This window comes from Leptidea sinapis, chromosome 33, assembly GCF_905404315.1.
Source record: "Leptidea sinapis chromosome 33, ilLepSina1.1, whole genome shotgun sequence".
NCBI classification, from domain to species: domain Eukaryota; kingdom Metazoa; phylum Arthropoda; class Insecta; order Lepidoptera; family Pieridae; genus Leptidea; species Leptidea sinapis.
The window spans coordinates 9,581,299-9,605,454 of NC_066297.1; the positions used below are offsets into that span (position 1 = coordinate 9,581,299).

The window sequence follows — 24,156 nt, forward strand, 5'->3', positions numbered from 1 at the left end:
CCTTACAAACTAATTTTTATGTATATTACAGCCATTGTTAAATACTCTGAAAAGAGTAGTTGACCGTTGAGTTTTTTGTATGTTTTTCTCACGAGCTCTATTTTTACTAACATCGATTAGATTCAGTAATTTAAAATAATTATTTATAGTGAGGGCAAAAGCGCTTACTTTAAGCCTAATTGAATAAAGATTATGAATGTAGGAATGTTTGTGTGTGTGTTTCATGTAAACATTAATTACAAACAGCTGTGTTAGTAATCAAGCGTGCTATAACACATATATATTATGGTATTAGTCAGTGCGATAGATAACATTCCCGACTCGTGGTCACACCAGTATGACTACGAGTAATTTTTTTTCCTCGTCGTCACACCAAGGGTTTTACTACACCCTGTTGGTTATTGATATTATAAGTGATCTGTCAATTTCTATTCTCCTGATCATTCACATTCTAGATAGTTTAGATAACGAATGACTATGGACGGAAAATGATTTTTTCCTCGTCTTTACATCACGGGTTTAACTGCAGCTTAATTAAAGTAGTATTTCCGTAAAATGGCCTAAAGATATATAATTATTAATAAGATTCGTTTGCGTATTAATAATCAATTTATCTTTTTAAATTTTCTCTATTTCCTTGGGCTTTTTTCAATGTCAATGTCCACTTCCTCTTTTAGGACAGTTAATAATTTAATATCTATCACACAATTTTTGTTAATTATATTGTTTAGTGGGGAGTGCCTGCAATGAAACTTTCATGTTTGAGCCCGTATTTCTTCATGTACGTCTGAAAAATCTTTTACTTTTCCAAACCTTTGGCATAGCAAAATCGATAAGTATAAATGGTAAGTTACACAGACGACTTGTTTTATATTGTATACTTATCGATTTTGCTATGCCAAAGGTTTGGAAAAGGAAAAAAATTTTATTATAATTCGTTCTATATTTTAACTATTAAGTGTTATTTTGTGAAAAAAAAATGTTTCATTCGCATTGTGGTTTCATAAAACAACACAATTAAGTTAGTGGTCATTGCCGCCCAAACCCCTAAGAGAGGTGTACGACCGTTTAGATGATAGAGGATACTGTGTACTGTTTTGTTCGTCTGTTCGGCTCTTGTTTGAAATCTTGGAAATAGTGGAATCAATTTCGCCGGGAATGTAAGTTTTCAATGCAAGCAATGCTAAATTAATTGAGTTTAAATCCCATCACTTAACACTAAACTTAAGTGTTAGTTCTTTATGGAAGCTAGCGGCAGCACAGCCATTCTTTTCTCTTTTTTTATGACAGTAAGGGACGAGACGAGCAGGACGTTCAGCTGATGGTAATTGATACGCCCTGCCTAAAGGCACTACAACTGCGCTCGTCACCTTGAGACATAAGATGTTAAGTTTCATTTGCCCAGTACTAGCTACGGCGCGCTTCAGACCGAAACACAGTAATGCATATACATTACTGCTTCACGGCAGAAATAGGCGCCGTTGTGGTACCCATAATCTAGCAAGCATCCTGTGCAAAGCATGGTAACTGTAGATTTAACAAATGAAAGCTACGCTAATAATAAGAATTATATTACAACAAATTCTCATAAAAAGATAAAGAAATATTTAAAAATCAAAAGGTTTATAGCAAAAAGTAGCAAACTCCTTAATAACCAATTCCTAGGCCAAAAATTTTGTAAAATTAGGTCAAAAAACCAAGAGTTGCAAAAAAAAATTACATAAATATAATAAAGAATTAACAGAGTCCCATGTAATACATAAAATTGATACAGATATATTAAATAATAAAATATCTTCTCTAGAAACAATGTTGCAAAACATTACTCAAAAATATAATTCAGCGCAGGAGCAAATATCAGAACATATTAAGCAGGCTGATTGCTTAATTGAATTAGGCAATGAAAACATTGAACGCTTTGAATCCCTTATAAACAATAATAATAATATGTGCCACTGCTCCAGCACAACTAATAAACATTCATTAGAAAATTATCAAGACCTAAGTGTATCCCCATTAAAAACTAGTCAAAGTATGGATACAAGTGCATCAAATAGGTTTATATTATTTTCAGACAAAATTGGCGAAGGGGTTGGACCTTTATTAAATAATGCAGTTGCAAAGAATTGTGAGTTGATAAATATATGTAAACCCAATATAACTTTCAATAACCTCATAAATTCCATACCAAAAATAAATCTAAAAGAAAAAACGATCATAGGTATAATGTTTGGTAATAACTCTCATAATATTAGAAATAAGGACCTAATTAAAAATATAGAAAATTAATTAATATTTCCAATAACACAAAATCTAAAGTGATGATGTGTACATTTCCATACTCCTCGGATTTGCAGGAGCAAAATAGAAAAATATTTAAATTAAATACAACTTTGTATAATGCGACATTCCACAACAATGAAAATTTAATTTTATTTGACACAAATAAATTCATTAATTATAAACTGAAAATAACCAATGGTAACCTATACCTACCATTTAGAGTTAAGCGACAGCTGGCTACTTTAGTAGCTTATAGTCTTAGTCAACAAACTACTTCCTCTGTAGTATTATTTAATAAACATGCCTCTATTGGACAAAATTGTAAAATAATCGACATACAAGCCCCTATTGGGGAATGTATTAGTACTAATGTACAAAAATATAACAATGAAGATTTTTCTTCAATTAATTTAAATTAAGTTATTTGACAAGGGAGGACAACTCTTGCAATATCATACAAAATAGGCAACATTCACCAAATATAAATGTTACTGCTATAGATAATCATAATATAAAGCTCATAAATATTGTTCACCAGAATATACAAGGTATCTCAAGTAAGGAATTAGAAATTGAACTGTTTTTGAGCTGCTGTAATATAGATATATTATGTATTACAGAACATTGGCGTAAGAGTCATCAGCTCCAGTTTAGTTTTAGAGAACATAAAGTAGTCAGTTCGTTTTGTAGAAGTAGGGCAATACATGGAGGTTCCATAATTATTATTAATAATAGATTAAAATGTAAAAATAGAAGAGATATTGTTAATCTCTCTAAAGAACAACTAATTGAGATAGCTTGTATAGAACTAGAGCAATTTATTATTGTAAGTGTATACCGCCCCCCCACTGCATCATATGAACAGTTCCAACATAGAATGGAGGAGGTACTATCAAAATTTAGCAAAACTAGCAAGTCAATTATAGTGTGTGGAGATTTTAATATAAACTTGCTTGAACCTTCGGCCAATTGTACTAGCCTTAAAAATTTATTTCAAAGTTTTAATTTGTTCAATGTATTTTGGGAACCTACTAGAATCACTTCTACAACAGCAACCTGTTTAGATAATATTTTTACAGATGTTACTATTACTAGTAAACTCATAATTAATAATCTTCAGTCCGACCATAGTGGGCAACTTATAAAAGTAAATACAAGATTGTACAATGTCAGACCAAAAAAGGTGACGATTATACCAGTTACGGGTAGCCGTCTTGAGAGGTTTAGAAATAATTTGGTAAATACGATACCATTTTTACACTGTGGCGAAACTGCAAATTTTCACTACAACTTAGTCTTCAATTCCTTCTGTGAGGAATTTGACAGGATTTTTACTCCAGTAACGTTGACAGTAAACAACAAACATAGTTTTAATGATTGGGCAACAATGGGTATCCACAAAAGTCGTAAACGCTTATATGACCTGTATTATGAGAAACATTACAATAATAGTGAAGAATTTAAAATATATGTAAAAAAATACTCCAAGCTCTTTAAAATAGTTTGTCATGAAGCGAAAACACGTTTCATTGCAGATAAAATTAAAAACAGTAATAATAAAGTAAAAGCGACTTGGAGTGTAATTAACAATGAAACTGGTAGATCGAATTGCCGTAACACCTCTATCTGTTTAAATATTAATAATCGCGTTATAAATTCGGAAATAGAAATTGCAAATGAATTTGATAAATACTTCTCCGAAATCCCGATTGTCACGACCAAATACCTTAACTCTTCGCCAAAAGCAGCACATGATATGCTTAAATTACACGTACCAGTATCTTCCACTGATTTAAAATTTAAGTATGTTACAGGTAGCGATATAATAAATATCTTTAAATTAATTAACCAAAAAAATACAAAAGACCTATGGGGCCATTCGACTTATATTGTAAAATACATACTTGACATTATAGCACCTGAATTAGCAATAATATTTAATGAATGCATAGACGAGGGTGTGTTCCCTGACCTCATGAAATACAGCAAAGTTATACCTTTGTTTAAATCGGGCAGTTCTTTTGTCCCTGCTAATTTCAGACCTATTTCAGTGCTGCCTGTTTTTAGTAAAATTTTTGAAAAACTTTTGTTTCAACAGCTACAAATGCATTTTTGTAAATTAATGAACAAAAATCAGTTTGGTTTCACTAGGGGCTTATCAACAATTAATGCGGGTACTAGACTCATTGAGCACATCTTTGACGCCTGGGAAGAGTCACAGGATGCATTGGGCATTTTTTGTGATTTGTCAAAAGCATTTGACTGCGTCCACCATGAAACTTTACTCCTAAAACTAAAGCATTATGGAGTGAAAAATAGAGCCCTAAATCTGTTAAAATCATATTTAAGCGAAAGAGTTCAGATAGTCGATGTAAATGGCAAACGGTCTTCGGGTAAACCTATGGGAATAGGTGTTCCACAGGGTTCTATTCTCGGTCCTTTCTTGTTTCTTATATATATTAACGATCTACCGTTTGTGGTAGATGATAGCCATGAGATTGTATTGTTTGCTGATGATACTTCACTTATTTTTAAAGTGAAGTGACGTGAGGATATTGATGACGAGGTAAGCAATGCACTCTCAAAGATAGTGCGTTGGTTTGAGACGAATAATCTGCACTTAAATAGTAAAAAAACAAGTGTTTACGGTTCATTACACCAAACACAGCGGAGGTACAAACCAACGTACTTATAAATGACCAGAGATTGGAACTTGTGGACACTACGGTCTTCTTCGGTATCACTTTAGATAAAAAGCTTCAGTGGGGTCCACATATTACCCATCTAGCAGATAGACTCAGCTCTGCAGCATATGCAGTTAGAAAGATTAGAGAGTACACGAATGTTGCGACCGCTAGATTAGTGTACTTTAGTTATTTTCACAGCATCATGACGTACGGTATATTACTATGGGGTCATGCTGCTGACATTGATATAGTGTTTGCACTGCAAAAAAGAGCTGTTCGTGCTATATATCAGCTTGGTTATAGACAGTCTCTCAAAGAAAAATTTAAAGAAATAAATATTATGACTGTTTATTGTCAGTACATTTATGAAAATTTAATATATGTTCACAAAAATCGTCACCTTTTTGCTCTTAATAGTGATTTTCATTATTATAACACTAGAAATAAGGGATTGCTTGTAACTAATTCTAGTAGGCTTCATAAGATACATAATAGCTTTAAGGGTAAATGTATACACATCTACAATAAAGTCCCAGCCACTGTTCAGGCATTATCTATAAATAAATTTAAATGTTTTATAAAATAATGGCTCTGTCGTAAATCCTATTACTCCACTGCTGAATATCTAAATGATCGGACAGCCTGGGACTAGATTGTGATTATTTTATAGCGACTGTACAATATTGTATATTTTTATTGAAAAGAGCGCATAAAAATAGAATGCTGGGAGAGTTTCTTGCGCCGCTTCTTCTCTCTCAGAGCGCCATTTGTTTCCGAAGCGGTAGTAGTATCTAGTAGTATAAGAAATGACATCAAAATGAATTCTAAAGGAATCAATTTTGAGAAAATAAATGCCTTTTTATTGGATGCCTCCCACTGGTAAAATTCTATTTTTCAGGGGGACTTCTTATTACTCATATCATTTAACTAGAGATTTGCAGTTACTCAAGTAAACAGACATCCCAACCCATCGGATGAACCTTTATCGCGAAACAACGAAAACAATCATTAATTGAAAGTCTAAAAGGACGAGCCATTCAAGATCGTCTTTAGAACAAATATTTTTATTCAAAATAGGATTTGAAATCAGTTATTGAACGTCCAAAACTAACATACATTCGAAATATTGCCTCGAAACGGGCGCAATAAACTCAGAGTTATTTTTTTTCTTAATTTAGAAACAATATACATATTATGTAGTATCGTACAGTAAAATTTTTTATTAAATAACCTGAGGGTGTTCGCTCCATATCCAGTCTGTGGGATCATTAAGAAAATAATTTAGGTTATAATAATCTTTACTACACAAATGTTTTTAACAATTCTTTTGAATTAGGTAACACATTTTGTTTTGTACATTTTCTGGTTTTGTAAAAACATAATATACATCGCTCAATATTACACTTACTAACTCGACTTAACGGAGTAGTATGCATAACAAGTTTATGGTGTTTATGTCGCAGGGAAATGATAATAACAGAGGTTTGGTCAATTCCCTAAGTGATTTGATCAAATCACGGAGTATATTTAAAGAACAACACGATTTTATCATTTCTCTAAACAAATCTAGTGATTTGAACAAAAGCCAGAGTTGGTTCCGTGAAATGACAATGAGTGACGCGACTAGAAGAACTTAGGATGTAAAACGGACAGGTTAGGTGGAAGAACCCATTCGTGGTTTTTTTTTTCTAATATGGGGCTTCTACTTGGCTGTGCTTGGGGCTACTTGGCTTTGTCTTACCAAATAAACCTTATTGTCATTTCACGGAACCAACTCTGGCAATTAGTTTTGTTTAGAGAAATGATAAAATCGTGTTGTTATTTTAACATCTTCTGGGATTTGACCAAATCACTGTTTTTATCATACAACGACATATATATTACACCATGCTGACTATCGCCGAAGCACTCAACTCTAGCTAAACGTTGACAGTTTGCGGGAAATGGAATCTGAGATTAAAAGTAGTTAGGTACTCAAGAGCGACAACATACGGAAATGTTATTACCACTGTTGAACTAGCCTAATTTATCAGCTGTTTCATCAAAATAGTATTGCGTCATAAACTGTGGATATTACGTAAGGACGTTATCAGTAACATGATAGAGAGACAAAAAAATCTGCACATAATATACATAGATATAAGTGTTTACCTCATTGATAAGAAGTCTTATTACTTTTAAATGTAGAACCGGTTTTTTTCCTTTGGTTATACTGCGGTCTGCGAAAACTATTGAACCGATCCGATTAATACTTATATCATAAGATGCAGCGTGTATTAGACATTTTTATATATGACTAGCTGACCCAGCAAACGTTGTATTGCCGATATTAAAATCGTGATACAAAAGTAACTGTTGATCGTAGATTGATGAAAATTTGAAATTGTATGTATTTTTTAATGCCACATTATAAAAAAATAAAAACAAAAAACTTCATCCAATAATTTAAAAAAAATTAAGGGTGAACAACCCTTATTAAAATGGGTATGAAAATAAGATGTTGGCCGATTCTCAGACCTATTCAATATGCTCACAAAATTTCATGAGAATCGGTCGAGACGTTTCGGAGGAGTACGGGAACGAACATTGTGACACGATTTTATATATAAGATAATATATTGGCTACTGTAGAAGGGGTTGGTAATTTAAACGCACATAATAAAACTGTTATATCTGTATGTTAAAATTTCCACTTAGAATCACTGACAATTATAGTGACGGGCATAGTGTCCTCTTACAATTCACAATAAGTAATGCCCACTCGAACTAAGCGCTCTGGCTTATATAGCGCACGACCGTCTACCGTGGTGATGCTACCAATTACTGTCAGTTGGCACTGCTGTAGTGCCAACTAACTTACCTGAATCAAGTTAACTAAAGATCTGAATATTATATGCTATTAGTTATAACTAATCAGTGATAATTATATATAAAATAACTTTACTAACACAGTAATGAGTTCATGACGTGGCAGTTCATGACGTTGGTAGCGCTTGTTACCAGATCAAGTAATCAATATTATAATATTGCTGACATTACTTATATGTAACATATATTTTTTCGACATAGAAAAACCTATACAGATGTAATCGTTATGTATGACCAGGCGATTACTCCGTAATTCATTATTAAAAGTACGTTACCTAATCACGACAATGACATCAAAAACTTTTTATAAATCAAACGTGAAGTATTCAATACTTTGATATTAAACACTCCCATATATTTAGTTTTTTTTTTTTTATGAAAATAAGGGCCGAGACGAGCAGGTCGTTCAGCTGATGGTGATTGATACGCCTTACCCATTACAATGCAGAGCCGCTTAGGATTCTTGAAAAACCCAAACATTCTGGGCGGCACTACAATTGCGCTCATCGCCTTAAGACATAAGTTGTCAAGTCTCATTTGCCCAGTAATTTCCCTAGTTAGGCGCCCTTCAGACCGAAACACAGTAATGTTTACACATTACTGCTTCACGGCAGAAATAGGCGCCGTTGTGGTATCCATAATCTAGCCGGCTTCCTGTGCTGCTTGTCTCGTCACTTATTTTCATAAAAAAATCTCCATAACATATTTCATTACTAATTTTTTCACCATTAGGCTCATAATTTTTACTTAAATATTTCGTAGGACTTCTTTTGACTTGAGTCTAATGCTTCTCCTAAAAATATAATGATTTAACATGAGTTTTACAGTTGGTGAAACGAAAAGGTGTCAACCATAAAAAGTACAAATAGAATTTAGAAAGATTCTCTTTGAACACCGTTCAATAGTTGGTAGACGAATTAAAATCTTGGATCCATTTAACTAAATCATAGTTAAATAACTTAGATCATTTACACGTCTAGATTGACTGAGATGATGAGAGAGCTGTGAAAAGTTGAGTTTGACAGTAAACCTCTATTTTGAGTAATGCACGTACACTAACACAAAGTGACATACAAATCGCGAGTGTAAGACGCACACCTAAGTTGTAAAAACCTGGCCTTTTGGCTGTATCTAGTCGTATAAATTATCTAAGTTAAATAACATTTAGACATTTTTTATTTATAATCAACAACCCAGGCGAGTTTCGTGTACCAATTAAATACAAACATAAAATAATATCAGTCACAAACTATTATTTTAATTACATTATAACTTTATCAGTATTAAAATAAACAGAAAAGGTCTGCAAAGCATATTCATAAGATATAAACAAGTAGGTACTTCAATGATTAAGTCTGCGTGTTTTCATTTATTACTTACTTTTGGTAATCTCTACGTAAGTTTTTTTTTATGGAAGAGGAGAACAAACGTGCGTAAGGGTCACCTGATGTTGAATGATAACCGCCGTCTACATTCTCTTGCAACCAGAGGAATCACAGGAGCGTTTCTTCCGGCACTGGTCGACGATTTCCCGAGAGAGACCTGCATGGCCTGTGTATACGGCATCACCAGTGCTGTCGTCTGCATAGCAATGTATGTTGGAGGTGTCCAACATATCATTGATATGCATAAGAAACAGTGTAGGAGATAGCACACAGCCTTGGGGCACTCCAGCGTTCACGGGCTTCGCGTTCGAGCAAAAACCGTCACCAACGACTTGTATGCTGCGCCCAGTGAGGAAGCTGGAGGTCCACTTGCATAACCTCTCGGGAAGCCCAAATGGTGCAAGTTTTGAGAGAAGCGCCTTGGTGCCATACACGATCAAAGGCCTTCGCTATATCCAGGCAAGGCTTTCTCCCTTGCTTTCGTTATCTATTCGGACCAGTCTCGGCGGCGTACGGCGTAGCACTCAAGTTTTGTCTTCCCAAGATTGTTTAGCAGCCGTGTAAATCGTGTGTATGTGTGCGTTCTTGGTGCAGCGTCTGATGGTTCGGCCGTGCCAAATGTGTTTAGGCTATAAGTGAGCGCGGTCTGTGGAAACAAATATTATAATTATGAATATAGAACAAAAAATTACCTTGATCAAGTTTTCACTACTGGCTTGTAGCGCAATACAGTAATAGAACAGTATTTCTAAACTTCATACTAGAGCGCCCGCATCAACGCACGCACACATACACACGGCCACTAAGCAATCTTGGGGAGACAGAACTATTGAGTGGCACGCCGTACGCCGCTGTGACTGGGCGCTGTTCGAGTTAAATTAGCTGCGTCACGTCGTCCGCGCCGTCAATATTATTGGATGTACCAACCCTAGCGCTACGTAGGTATAAATTTCTTGGAGACCGCTGAGTTACGCTACTGTTCTGTTACTTGTATTCAGCAGATAGTTTATCTAATAACCGCTATATTTGTTCACAGCTGAATCGTCTCATGACGGAGATCTACGAAACTGTCACAGCAGCCTGCAACATGGACGAGAACAAACCCGGCAGCTTCCCCACTGATCTGTCAGATACAACTAGCGAAGGTAATTGCTACAGCGAGTATGAATTAAATGGGCACCTCGCGTCTTTTTTTTTTAATTTGTTAATGGCTTTGGATACAAGTCCTTTAAGCCAAGCATGAAATAAATATAGAGGATGGCAAATAAGCGTACGGGTCACCTGATGTTAAGTGGTCACCGCCACCTATATTCTCTTGAAATACGTATAGAGCAATCACAAGACCGTTGTCGGTCTTCTCCGTCTCGGAACCATCGCACAAGGAAGCTCATTCCACAGCGTTGTAGTACGGGGAAAAAACCTTGAAAACCGCACTGTGGAGGAACGCCACACGTTCAGATGGGGATAGGGATGATATCCTAATTTGAAGCGTGTAGTGCGATGGAGGAATTCGGCGACAGGAATTAGGTCAATCAGCTTTTCGGAACACTCGGTGTGAATGAATGTGGTAGAAGACACACAATGTAGCGACGTCCCTACGCAACTCCAGGTGATCGCGCCGTTCACAGTACTCCCGGACTAACCGAGTTAGCTCTGCGTTGCTCGCGGTCAAATGGATTGGACATGATACTAGGGTGCGCCAGACCAAAAATGACAGCAATACTCCATGTGTGGCCCTTTTGTAGAGCGCTAGAATTGTAGGGTTGGCTTGACGTATTGCCTTTTTTTATGACGCCCAGTTTCTTCGAAGCCAATTTGGCTTTTTTTCTTTGTTCTGTAGAAGCCATCTCAACGTTAACTTATTTAATATTTCAGAATCTGTGAAGCTAACACGAAGCCTAACCGAGAAAAGAAAGAACTATGTACGCCGCGTCTCCTCAAGAGTTGCATACCTGGAGCCGAAGAACTCCCGCTCGCTTCGATACAGGCACCAGACATCAATCTGCTCCTACAGATCCGAGGTCGTAGACAACCCCTACTGCACGTTTAGGTCCTGGAAAAGCTTTAGAACATCGCAGAGCAATCTGGCCAAGAAAATGGATGACGCTGTTGACGCGAATCTGTCTGTGGATAGCGAAGACGTTGGAGATAATGTGAGTGTCCATGAAAAGGCGGGATGTGTCGACATTGAGCTGCCGTTCGTGCCGCGGGAGAGAGGCCTGTTCAATGTGTGCCTGCTGGTGGGCTTGAACTACATGAGCGGGCAGGCCTATGTGAAGAGTGTGTTCCCGAGTCAGGTAACTACTAGTACAAATACTTTATTTTTATTTCTTCACACTCGCTGCATATAGCTTAACTTACCAAATTTACTATGTTAATTATGTACTATATTAGTTTATTATTCCATATTTTATTTATGAATACGGCTACTCACGTTTTACCGGTGTGGGTACCGACTAGTTTCGGACCATTCGGAGGTCCTTCATCAGGGTTAGTGTAGTGGATTCGCGATAACGTCCCACCTCTTACTGCGGACTTGTGCTGGTAGTGCGCGGGATGCGCCGGTGGTGACGAGCACGGAATCACTGACACTGTGTCACTATTGGTGTCAAATTTTGGCAACCGTGCACCCCGTATTTATAAATAAGTTAATAATGGCTCACGAAAGTGTTATTAATTTATTCAATAGTTTTTTTTTATTATAATAAAATTAAAAAAGGGTTTAGCTGTGGGATCGGAGATGGTGGATCCCTGACCTAGGTAGGAACTCTTGTAAAATGGTGTGTGTACCGCGCGTTTTTAATTTTTTGTGGAATAAATTACCGACTGCAGCGCCGCTCTAGTACGACATGCACCATACAAAATGATTAAAACATAAATAATATTTGACGGTTTGTGCCGCGGTAAGACGTTCCGGCCTTTATTACGACAGTTGGAAAATGACATTAAGTTGGATCACGATTCTATGTTGTCGATAGTACCTACGTTCTGTTGAATGATATTAGATAGTTATAAGTTTAAGTTTTGTTTAGTGTTATATAACCCTACACTATTTTATTTTAGAAATATAAACACGTATTTTAACTTGACAAGATCCTGCAAAACAAATCTGAAAGATATTTATAACCTAGCTCTTTGGACATTGTTGTGTCATGAATGTGTATTATAAAGATCTATATATATATATATATAAATTTTCTATTTTAACAGAAATTAATAATCCCACCCTGTTAATCGAAAAAAATAGGCCCTTAGGTTTACGACAACTTGATATAAATCACAAATACATTTTACCAAAAAATAATAATAAATATGGGAAGAGAACGGTCAATTACATAATACCAGATTACATTAACGAACTGCCCAAAGAGCTGCAAGAAATGTACATAAATACCACGAAAATCAAAACTCGCTTTAAAAGATACTTCCTGAAAAAATGATAGGATTTTAAAAAAAGAATTGAAACTTTAAATATAAATTGAATGGCTCCAGGTACCCAGATAAACCCGTGAGGTTTTCGTGGTACTTATTTCATAAAAATTTGTTCTGTATTGGCCAATAAACTAAAAAAAAAATATACCCATATACTTTATTAATATAATTGTTGTGTTACAAAGTACAAAATTGCAAACTGAATTGCGTATTTTTAATTCAAGTTCTTTCAAAATAATATTTCCAGGTTCAAGTTCCGCCGCACATCGAGAACCTCATATTTCCGGAGACGCTGAGCCCTGGCTCCCTGGGGGAATGGACGGCGGAGAAGACGGCGCAGTGTTACTCTCTGGTGCTGACCGATGAGAGAGGTGAACGTTCTTATGGGTGAGTTAAGAATTATGACAGTGAGGGCTATATTTCACCGGGACACCATGGCCGTAGTAGCGCCGCCGTGGTGTCCGTAAGCCATACTACACACCATACAGACACCAGAGTCGCCGCTCTACTCTGAGACGGTATCAAAATGAACCTCGATACATAGCACTACTGATCTATGTAAATAGGAAAAGAAAGTTCATGAGAAAATTTAAACAAAAAAACAACCGACTTCAAAAACACTATTCCAAAAGAATAGATATAATATACTCTAAAAACTATAAAATTTATTGCGTATTATTATACAATCTCATTAATTGACCTAATTCTAGTTACGATTATTGTTACTTTTAGAATCGGTGCCCTATGTGGTATAACTATGTATGTTGTTACAACAACTCCAAAACATGTACAATAATCGTAACTAGAATTAGCTTAATTGTAGATTGTATAAAAATACGCAATTAATTTGCTAGTTTTTTTTTTGTGAATCTGAAGTACACTAACTATTAATTTGTCTAAATATGTGTAGATTTACTAAATTTTGCCATGCAGCAATGAACAATTTGATTACAGTTAGAAATTCTGCCACAGATCGCACCATTACCGTAAGTCGTTAAGGAGCTCCATTGATCATCATATTCGACTACGACAATTACTTGACCATAACGACGTTACGGTAGGTAACCCAAAATCCAGATAGCATAAAAAAGATTCGGCCGAGTATCGTTAATTTGCTCCTAAGAATTGAATAGTTCCGTTACTTTGTCATGGATCCCATTAATCAGAGCCTAACAAAAACTTTGTACCAGTATCTTTGAAGTATATCCTTTCCAATTAAAAAAGGAATCTTAGTAATCTGTAAGCGCGATATTGAGTTATCCGTAAATTTGTCGCGCACATACTTATAGAAAATTTAAGACTTTTTATGTTTTTTTCATGGATGCCATCAGTTTTCAAATTGGGAACCGCTCGGACCAGCTTTCAAATAAAAAAATAATTATCAAAATCATTTCACCCAGACGAAAGTTCTGATATTACAAACATTAAAAAAACTTACCGACGAATTGAGAACCTCCTCTTTTTTGAAGTCGGATGAAAAAGGAAACAGTGGTGGGTTCATCTTAATCTGATGAGGAATTATCCTACATTTAAAAACACTGAGATTAAGCCTATTTGAATAAATTTTATTTGGCTTTGATAGGACAATTCGTAAATGTCTGTGACTACATGTCATTAGAAATGACATCAAATAGAATTATAAAGGAATCAATTTTGAGAAAATAAATGCCTTTTATGCCTTTTTACAAATATCTTAGTCTTAAGATTATTGTAGTCACAGACATTTGACAGCTGTCACTTTGACATCCATTTGGTATGAGAAATTGCATAAATAACTTGGTAAGAGATACAACATAAAATGTGCTTATATTATACATTTGTACTAAAATACCTTCATGATTGATTTGTTTTTGTTTCCAGTTATTGTCGCCGCGTGCTGCCAGAGGGCGCCACTACATGCCTACCGCTGTGTTACTGTTTAATAGGAAAATATAGATCGCCTGGGTTCTATTACAAAGTATGTACACTTTTAAAGTATATGGTGCCTGTATAAATTGAGCCGTTGTTAGTAATTTAATTTATATGTATGTGAATCTATTGTTACTGTTACCGATTTTGATTGACAAGTCGTAAGCTGTCAGCCACACTTGGCATTAGCTTTAGTGTATAGTATTTTGCATATTAAACTATCTCGACAAATACTATCTCGTCCTGTCAACCGCTGGAAACGTGCTCTGAAAAGGTTTCGAAACGTCGGGTTAGCTAAAATAATAATAAAAATGTAACTTTTACGCAAAAAACGGATGTAAAAACACAATTACAATTATACGTTTTAATCATTTATTGTTTTATTAATTCAATGGGTAACACTCGTGTTAATCACAGAAAATAGTTTAGAATACGTTATTACTATTTCAGATACTTCAAGAAATAGAGTCACACCATGGCAACCCCGAGATCGAAATAAATCAAATACTGCAACAGCTGTTCGAAACGGATTTCCCGAATTCCGGGGAACAGATTACAATTACGTACAATCGAACGGAGAAACGGGAGAAAATTCGAAATTCGCCGAACAGTGAGGTCTCTCGATCGAGGACCATGCCGCGAAGCGATTGTTCGATAAATATTCGCGTTAGGCGAGAGTTGGAAACGGAGAGTGAAGTGGAGAGGGAGAAATCTGAAGAGAGGGAGATTCAAGTGAAGAGAGAGAGTTTGGAGAAGCACGTGCTGCCGGATTTCTACGATCTGGAGAACAACAATGCGCCGAAGAGGGTTATGATCAGCCTTGGCAATACGAAGTAAGTTCTTATTTTTTTTTTAATATTAAGTAATTGATCATCGCTGGCCTCAATGCCAGAGGAATGACAGGAGCCGATAATTCCGGAAAAACGTATATTTCGGCACTCTAAAGGCAATCAAAATTTAAAATTAAATCTCATACAAATGTATGGGAGTGTTTAATATCAAAATTTTGAATACTCCTCGTTTGATTTTTAAAAGTTATTGATGTCATTGTAGTGATTAGGTAACGAACTTTCGATATCAGTTCAAAGTTTTTGAATATCTATTAAAGTTATAGAATCATCGCCTGGTCTCCCTTAACTATTACACCCTGTATACGAGTAAAGTTACATTTAATGTAAAGGAAAGAGAGGGCTGGTTATTATCCTTCTGCGCTTTGCTTGGTCCTTCCGCGCCTTGTTTGGTCCTTCCGCGCCTTGTTTGGTCCTTCCGCGCCTTGTTTGGTCCTTCCGCGCCTTGTTTGGTCCTTCCGCGCCTTGTTTGATCCTTCCGCGCCTTGTTTGGCAGCGCGCAGTTCAGATTTAATTCGTACTGTCAAATATGTATGTTAAACCTAATCTGTGTTATTACAAAAAAGTTTAGCATGTGTTGAAAACTTGTTTTTAAAAAGTTCTTTTTACAAATCTGTACCTTTCTGTTGTTTAGCGTGCTAAACAATCTTTAGAAATTGCTTATATTTAAGCACAAGCTGAGTCTTGTCTAAGACGTATCTAACTAAGAAGGTTTAGATTATATTATGATGGCAGATAGATGACAGCTGACAACAATTGCACTCCGTTCCTTTAATTGTTCCTTAACACTTCATTTTATGTTGTGCTTCGTTAGAATTTATAAACAAAATAAAGGGTTATGGGGATCGGGTGTACTATATCCCCATATAAGGGAGTTAGTTTATAAAGATACAACACACTGCACTTTAGGACAACTGTTTATATTATATTCCGAACACTCTCTATACACAATATGTACAAATACATCGTATTACAGATACTAGATAGTTTAGTTATGATAATAATATAGAAGCTAGTAAGTGAGCAAGTGTGTAGGTGTGTAAGTGATAGATATTGGTAGTAATAACAACCCACACAGGTTTCACGATGGGAAGCCGGTAAGTTACTACCAACACTTGCTCGCTTATTAGCTTCTATATCTAATATATAAGATTCTTGTGTCATGGTGTTAAACTTTGAACTCCTCCGAAACGGCTTGACCGATTCTCATGAAATTTTGAGTGCATATTGGGTAGTTCTGAGAATCGGACAACATCTATTTCATCCCCCTAAATGTTAAGGGTGGTCCATACGATTTTTTTTTAATTGTTTTGATTTTTTTTTTAATTTGTTTGATTATGAGTCAGCATTAAAAAATACATACAACTTCAAATTTTCACCCATCTGCGATTAACAGTTACTTTTGTATCGCGATTTTAATATCGGCAATACAACGTTTGCTGGGTCAGCTAGTTATTATTATAATTATTTATACAGTTATGGGGGTTGGGTGTACTGTATCCCCATAGGTTCAATTTTATTACGTGTTGCATGGTTATTTTGACTTTTGCCTTAAATGGATCACTTGAGAATAAACGAACGCCTAATCTGTGAACGGTTTGCTTAGCGAAAAAGATGAACTGCTAGATTAGACGTCGTTTAAATAGTTAGACAAGTGTTGTTTAACAAAACACGTGTATAAACCATGTTTAAATTATTTATTTGTAATAACACCGATAGTGTTTTATTTCAGAACGAGTATAATAAAGAGGCCCATTGAACCGCGCGCAGATGAGGACAATATGTCGATACTGCTGGACTCTTTTGGCGCTGGCTTGGTCGTCAAAGTGTTCGGATCTCTGTTGCTGGAGAGAAAGGTCATCATTATGAGTGATCAGTTGGGGTGAGTGCTAAAATGTCAAATATTTCTTCGTCTTTACAGCATTTATCGCAAGGAGCGGTATACACAGATTTTTATTGGTTATTTCCAAAGCTATATCTTTCAACTGTCAGTCAAAAATGCCAAATTGAGAGCTTTTGCTATTCAAACATTTTAGCGTTGACAGTTAAAGACAGATAACATAAACACCATGTTGACATAAAACTGGCATTACGACTATATATTTTAGCTTTGTAATGTTTTTGTTATAAAAAAATAAAATTTGAAATTTAATTTTTCAAAAATGCACGTGTTTATATTATTAACTTATCAATTTTAGTATATATAATTAATTTAATGTTTCATAGGGCTGCTGCTGATTTCACAGCTGATAGTTTTGTTTGATGACCGCAAAAATTTATTTGACTTTAATTTTGATTTTATGATGCTGTCCGCAGCCTGGTGTCCTCATGCATGGAGGCACTCCAGAGCGCGCTCTACCCGTTCGTGTGGCAGCAGCCCCTGATCTCCACGATACCTTCGGAGATACAGCGAGACGTGCTGGAGGCGCCCCTGCCGATCCTGGCCGGCATGATCACAGACACTGACTACACCACTGTCAACTTTGAAGAGGTGACGACGACGTCACTTTTTTTATGACAATGAGGGACGAGACGACCTGTGTAGTACAATCTAATGCCGCTCAGGAATCTTGAAAAACCCAAAAATTCTGAGCGGCACTACAATTGCGCTCGTCACTTTGAGATATAACATGTTAAATCTTATTTGCTCAGTAATTTCACTAGCTACAGCGCCCTTCAGACAGAAACACCATAATGGTTGCACATTACTGCTTCACGGCATACGAACCCAGGGGCGTGCATATCATATAGGCAACCAGGCAGAGCCTACGTCGTTATGAACCTAAATAAATATAGCACTAGTGTTAAAGTTAATTTACTACCTACGGTAGGCAGTGTACAGATTGCATATACGAAGCAAGTAGCGTTTCATAGACCTTATGTCGTACTGTCGGACTAAAGCTTCTAGTTGGATCTACAGTGCCTACCTTGCTAGAAAGCCAATGCACGCCCCTGTAAGAACCAAACCTTGGGTCAGCTGCCAGTTCGGTACGCCGCCTGCTGATGACGAACCCCAAGAACCAATCGTCTCCACCCCAAAGGGAACAAATATGTGATGTATGTTTTCAGTAGTAATGTGTAAGCATTACTGTATTTTGGTCTGAAGGGCGCCGTAGCTAGTGAAATTACTGGGCAAATGAGACTTACTATCTCAAGGTAACGAGCGCAGTTGTAGTGACATTCAAAAATTTTGGGGTTTTTCAAGAATCCTGAGCGGCACCGCATTGTAATAGGCGGGGCGTATCAATTACCATCAGCTAAACGTCCTGCTCATCTTGACTCTTATTTTCATAAAAAAAATCAATTATTTATTCGTAGCATATATTTTTTCAGGGTATGCTGATAGATCTGAGGAATCCAAGCAAAGTCATATTCTATCAAGGGGACGAATCAACGATATTGCCGACGAACAGCTACAAAACGCTAAAGACGTCACTCCAGATGGAGACGAACAAACAGAAGGACGGGCAGGACACGAAGACTAGGAACGTGATGATCTCCGAGGCCTTCCTGAGGTTCTTTGTGGACATCCTGGGGGATTTCTGGAGGTTCTTCGAGGAGCGGGAGATGAAGGACGGTGATTTGGGGAGGAATGGTGTTGTTTTTGATGTGAGTTCTTTTATATTTTTTGCTTGTCTGAGCCTCTCAATACAGAGTTCAAAGAGAACTGAATCATTGCATTTGTTGAATGCGATTACTGATTATGACAGTAATCACAACCATCATGTTCACGAAGTATCCTTACACAAACAATGAATTCAAGCTCTACAGGTTGACCTGACACACTTTTTATAAACTTATTGATATTATTTTAACACGATTCATATATTGGATGCAACACCTTTCAAACTAATTTGTTAGTTGTATTACAGCCATTGCAAAATACTCTTAATTTTTTATTTAATTAAAAAGAGTCGCCGTTAAGTTTCTTGTATGTTCTTCTCACGAGCTCAACTATTAACGAACATAATATGGTATATTCAGTATTTTAAAAGAAATATTTAAAGTGACGTTATATGTAATTTTCATTGTTATTGGCGTACTTTATACAACTAGAGTCCCAATCGACTATTAAAAGGTCGTCTAAAATGGCCGAGTGGCGTTTTATATACGTTAACTTACAGATAACATTAATACAATCATTCAAATGAACACCTTATTTCGTAGTAGTAATGTTCAAAGTCAGTTGTATATGCCCATTAGTAGTGGTCACACTACGTCACGGACGCGAACACGAGGCAATAACATTTTGTTTAAACAACTGAAGTTTTACTTAGCAAAATGATTAAAAACTTCCAAGTTAGTTACACGATTTGTTAATTTAAAGGGGCACTTACCTGAAATACGACACTCTATCCTATTTCACTCTGGATATGATTTATTTGGACAGTTTTTCACTGAACACTTTGTCATTGCGTGGCGTTGTATTCAAAGCGCGGTCGAAACACAACTGCAATTAAACTACAATTTTACAATTTTCGAGCGTGATTGTGACTCTAGTTGTTTATTGTACTTACGTCAATGTTAAAATTTCTTTTTTAATGTTACAGAAAGACGCCTTCGTACGAAGCACGTCGTCCAAACAGAACCAATATTTCCTCGAATGGTTCACCGAGACGGCAATGTTCACACATTTCATACAAAATATGGCCGTCGCCAAAAATGAGAGCGACCTTGTCGACACACCCTTGCCCAGTTATTACGAGCTGTTCAAACAACGTGTCCAAAGTAGAACAAAAATGAACTCTAAGAGTGGCGATAAAAACTATAAAAGTGCTGTTAATAAGAAAGTTAGAATGTTAAAGAATAAATTGCGGGACTTGGTCGCATAACAACTAAGTTGATCTAACAGTAAAAATGTTTTGAAAGTGATGTTAAGTGTTGGCAATAATTGTAATTACATCTGATTTTATAATATTAGGTTGTCCCAATTGATCTGATAGGAAAAGTGCATAATTGATGTCTTAATGTTAATAATGTAGTTGTAAAGTCCACATAGATGTATGTTGATTTGCTTTATCGTTGGATTAATTTGCTAAGTAAGATATTGTTAATCTCAGTGAAGTTTTTGTCGCCAATTATGGCTTAGCTTAAAACCAGTGAAACATAATTGACAGGGCATATTTCACCATTTACAGTTAGTATCAAGTTAATCACTGGATTATGTAACTAACATATTGGCCGTGATGATCAAATGCCCAGTCAAACGAGATATTAAACGAGAGAGACTGTAATATTGAATTAGTTAACTTTGTTTTTAACTAAATTTTTTTTTTTTATAAATATGGCATCGATTAAAACAAAAACAAAGTTTAATGAGAAAGCAGTGAAACATACTTAAAAGGGCATATTTCACCATAAACACCTAGTATCTAGTTAATCACTGGATTATGTAACTAAGGTATTGGCCTTGATGATCAAATTCCCAGGCGAACGAGATTCTAAAAGAGAGAGACTGTAATCTTGAATTAGTTACCTGCGTTTTTAACTAAATGATTACTTTTTTATAATTATGGCCCAGATTAAAACAAAAACCAAAGTATGATGAGAAACCAGTGAAACATTTAAAGGGCATATTTCACCATAAACATTTGGTATCTAGTTAATCAATGGATTATGTAACTTGATGATCAAATTACAGTTGAAATAGTTATTCTAAAAGTGAAAGACAGTACTAATCTTGAATTAATTAACTTCGTTTTTAAAATTTAGTAGTTGTAGTAGTTAATTTACTACTACTTTTGTAATTTGTGAACAGGCCATAAATTCACATAAGCCTAATTTTGTAACTATATAATATTATATTATCACCTACCTATTTGTTGTATTATGTATATAATTAAACTGTGACACATAGTTCGTGAAAGACGGGTCCAAATAGTTATAATAAATACTGTGCTATTTTACGGCGTCGAAATCCTTCCATGGAAATGTCACATACAAATTTTGACTGGCCATACATGTTCCTGTTGTTCATACTTTCTGTCTGGCTTACACAGATACGGTAACATGGTAGCGTTCTTCCAATAGAATAATTTACTGCTTTCAAATTTTGCATTTTTTATTTTTATGCGTTTACTAATTCAGTTTCACTTTAACTTCGGCAATCGAAAACTATTGTTAGTATTTTTATATAAGTAACATTGATCAGACTGTTTTAAAGTTAACTAACTAACGGTTTAACTATATACAGTAAAAAATTAAACACAAAATATTTTTCAATTGCCTTCTTGTCTTGAGTGCTTTTTCTGTTGTTTATTTTTTACTTTTATTGTAATTTTACATGGTAAAACCGTTAGTATTAAACAATGTGAGGAACTGTGTAACCGCATATTTTAAATATTAATTGTTATATAATTTGAATAAGATTAAACCTTAAATTAAGAGTATTGGTGTAAGCGGTTGTACTATTTTTCGCAACAAATTTTTATTGTATATTTAAATTATCGTTTTAAATATTGTTGTTCCTTTCAAAAGTATTTATAAAAGTTGTACATTCCTTTAAATTTGTGTCTATACTACTATAATAATTGGTAGAAGATTATTCTTACGCTTTTTTGTTATACGGTACAGTTTTGTTTGAATAAGACTTTTATGGAATTCAAATTATGAGGTCGCTTATTTTATATTTTTTCACGGGAGGTATCGTAGAACCGGCCTTTACATAATGTAGGTACCGTATAATGATCATATCATACTTTTTTTGCTATAATTATCATAAAATGATACTGTGCCCTGTAATATTACATTTAACAAATATTGAATATTTCTTACACTATATTATAAATAGTTTACTTACATAAAATACATGTTGCGAACACCTGGCTAAATCAACCAGTTGCAGCATGCATGCATTCTTTTATAGTATCAAGTCACTTTTTAAAATTAAAATTCTGTAGACACGATATATTAGTTCATTTTTTTCCACTCTAGCGCTAGTAGTCGTCTAAACAAAATGGCGTCAGCATTTCAAACAGGTTTTCTCTTCTTTTTGTGATTTTATTTAAACTTTATTAAGATACTAAACGTATTTTAATCATATATTAAAAGTCATCAACATTGTCAGTAAATAAACAGTGATACGACCATAATAAATTTATATTACATGAAACAAATCGGTTTGCTGTTTTTCGGCCTCTCAGTTGAATTCCAGCATTAACCACACGACATATTCCTTGGGTTTTTATCACCATTCAATTTATCATAGGGTCAGAGTCAGATCACTTATACGTCTGTGAAAGTAGTGAAAACTTCGAAAAAAATTTAAAATAATACAATTTATTTTATTGCTAGCTAAGGTACCTTGGGATACTGCTACATGTTCTATTAACATTTTTTTTATGGAAAAGGAGGATACCGGAGGAGCGTACGGGTCACCTGGTATTAATCACCGCCGCCCACATTCTCCTACAACACTAGAGGAATCACAGGAGCGTTGCCGGCCTTTTAGAGGCGCTTTTTGTCAATTCTTTTTTGCCAATGACAATCGGTTACAGTTAGAATAGATTCGCTTTCCTTTTCTTTCTTCCAATATCTCCGTTAGAGATGTTCTCTCTAGCACACTTTGATAAAAAACATCTGTAACGGAGATAATAAGAAAAAAAAAGCGAAGTTATTGTTACTGTAACCGATTCTGATTGACAAGTCGTAAACAGTCAGCCACGATTGACATTAACATTTTTGTAAAGCAATCCTAAAAGAAGTTTTTTTTATATCAAGCATCTGCTGTTTCATATATTTTTGTCAAGTATCTATTGAACTTGCATTCAATGCAGTCAGCTTGACTTCAGACTTGGTGAATGAAAGTTGTTCATGTTTGTGAAAATTTAAACGGCGATAGTAAATGTGTATTTTGTGCAAATAAAACTGTTTAAAATAGATTTTAAATATTCGGTGCTATTTTTAATGTTTTGATTCACTCTCAACTGCCACCCAGTCACGCTTACAATCTATTATTATTGGCACTGTCAGTCTTTCATGACTGTCGGATAGGCCATGTTTATTTTGGTCATGCAGAGATTTTGAAATTTTAATGAAATTTTGTTTCTAAAATTTAAAAAACCTTAAAAACATAACAACTTGTTTAGATTTACAAGAGCGACATCTCAATTCAATATCCTAATATGCAAATATTGGGGTTGAGCAGGTTATCAACTATAAAGTAGATCCTCTAGATGAAGCCACAAGCTGAGAGTCGAACAAAGCATACAAGATTTTATGACGATATGTCACTCGAACGGTTAGCTCAGTTCGTTAGAGCACTGGCACGGAACGCTAGAGGTCGTGGGTTCGTGTCTAGCATCGTTCATAAAAAAATTTTTTTCAAATTTTATTTAGTTGATGATTACCTATTTTGAGCAATGCAACGCACACTAACACAGAGACAAATCGCTTGTGTAAGACGTAGCTTGTCAGGCACACTAAAGTAATTAAAACTTAGCCTGTGTTCATCGGTTGTCTAACTATCTCGACGTATAAATTATCTACGGTAATAAATTTCGGATTTACTACACACGTGTTTACTACACGTACTGGGTGGTAAAATATAAAAAGCACTGCAAACTTATTTTCAATATACGTTATTGACTGTGTGTATATATCACTATATTTTTATCATATCAACTATGTATCGCTATATGTAGTGATTATCATAAGACTGTTAATGTATAGTTGTATTTTAGTTTTAGTTTAGCTTTGTTAATATATTTTTGATTTATTTACGTTGTTTTTTTGCTTACTGTTTGA

The 24,156-nt window shown here is 35.2% G+C and overlaps 1 protein-coding gene across 2 annotated transcripts in view; it reads left to right on the forward strand.

Annotated features, from left to right (window-relative positions):
- The window catches only part of LOC126974701 (DENN domain-containing protein 2A-like), a 65,114-nt gene extending 40,986 nt beyond the window's left edge, over nt 1-24,128 (forward strand). For both annotated transcript variants that reach the window (XM_050822278.1, XM_050822279.1), the window contains 9 exons: nt 10,260-10,368; nt 11,099-11,520; nt 12,903-13,042; nt 14,516-14,612; nt 15,014-15,396; nt 17,144-17,293; nt 17,728-17,902; nt 18,745-19,020; nt 19,962-24,128. In XM_050822278.1, coding sequence (XP_050678235.1) covers nt 10,260-10,368; nt 11,099-11,520; nt 12,903-13,042; nt 14,516-14,612; nt 15,014-15,396; nt 17,144-17,293; nt 17,728-17,902; nt 18,745-19,020; nt 19,962-20,243 — 2,034 coding nt within the window. In that variant the 3' untranslated portion in view covers nt 20,244-24,128. The remainder of the gene's footprint in view (nt 1-10,259; nt 10,369-11,098; nt 11,521-12,902; nt 13,043-14,515; nt 14,613-15,013; nt 15,397-17,143; nt 17,294-17,727; nt 17,903-18,744; nt 19,021-19,961) is intronic.
- The last annotated feature ends 28 nt before the right edge of the window (nt 24,129-24,156 follow it).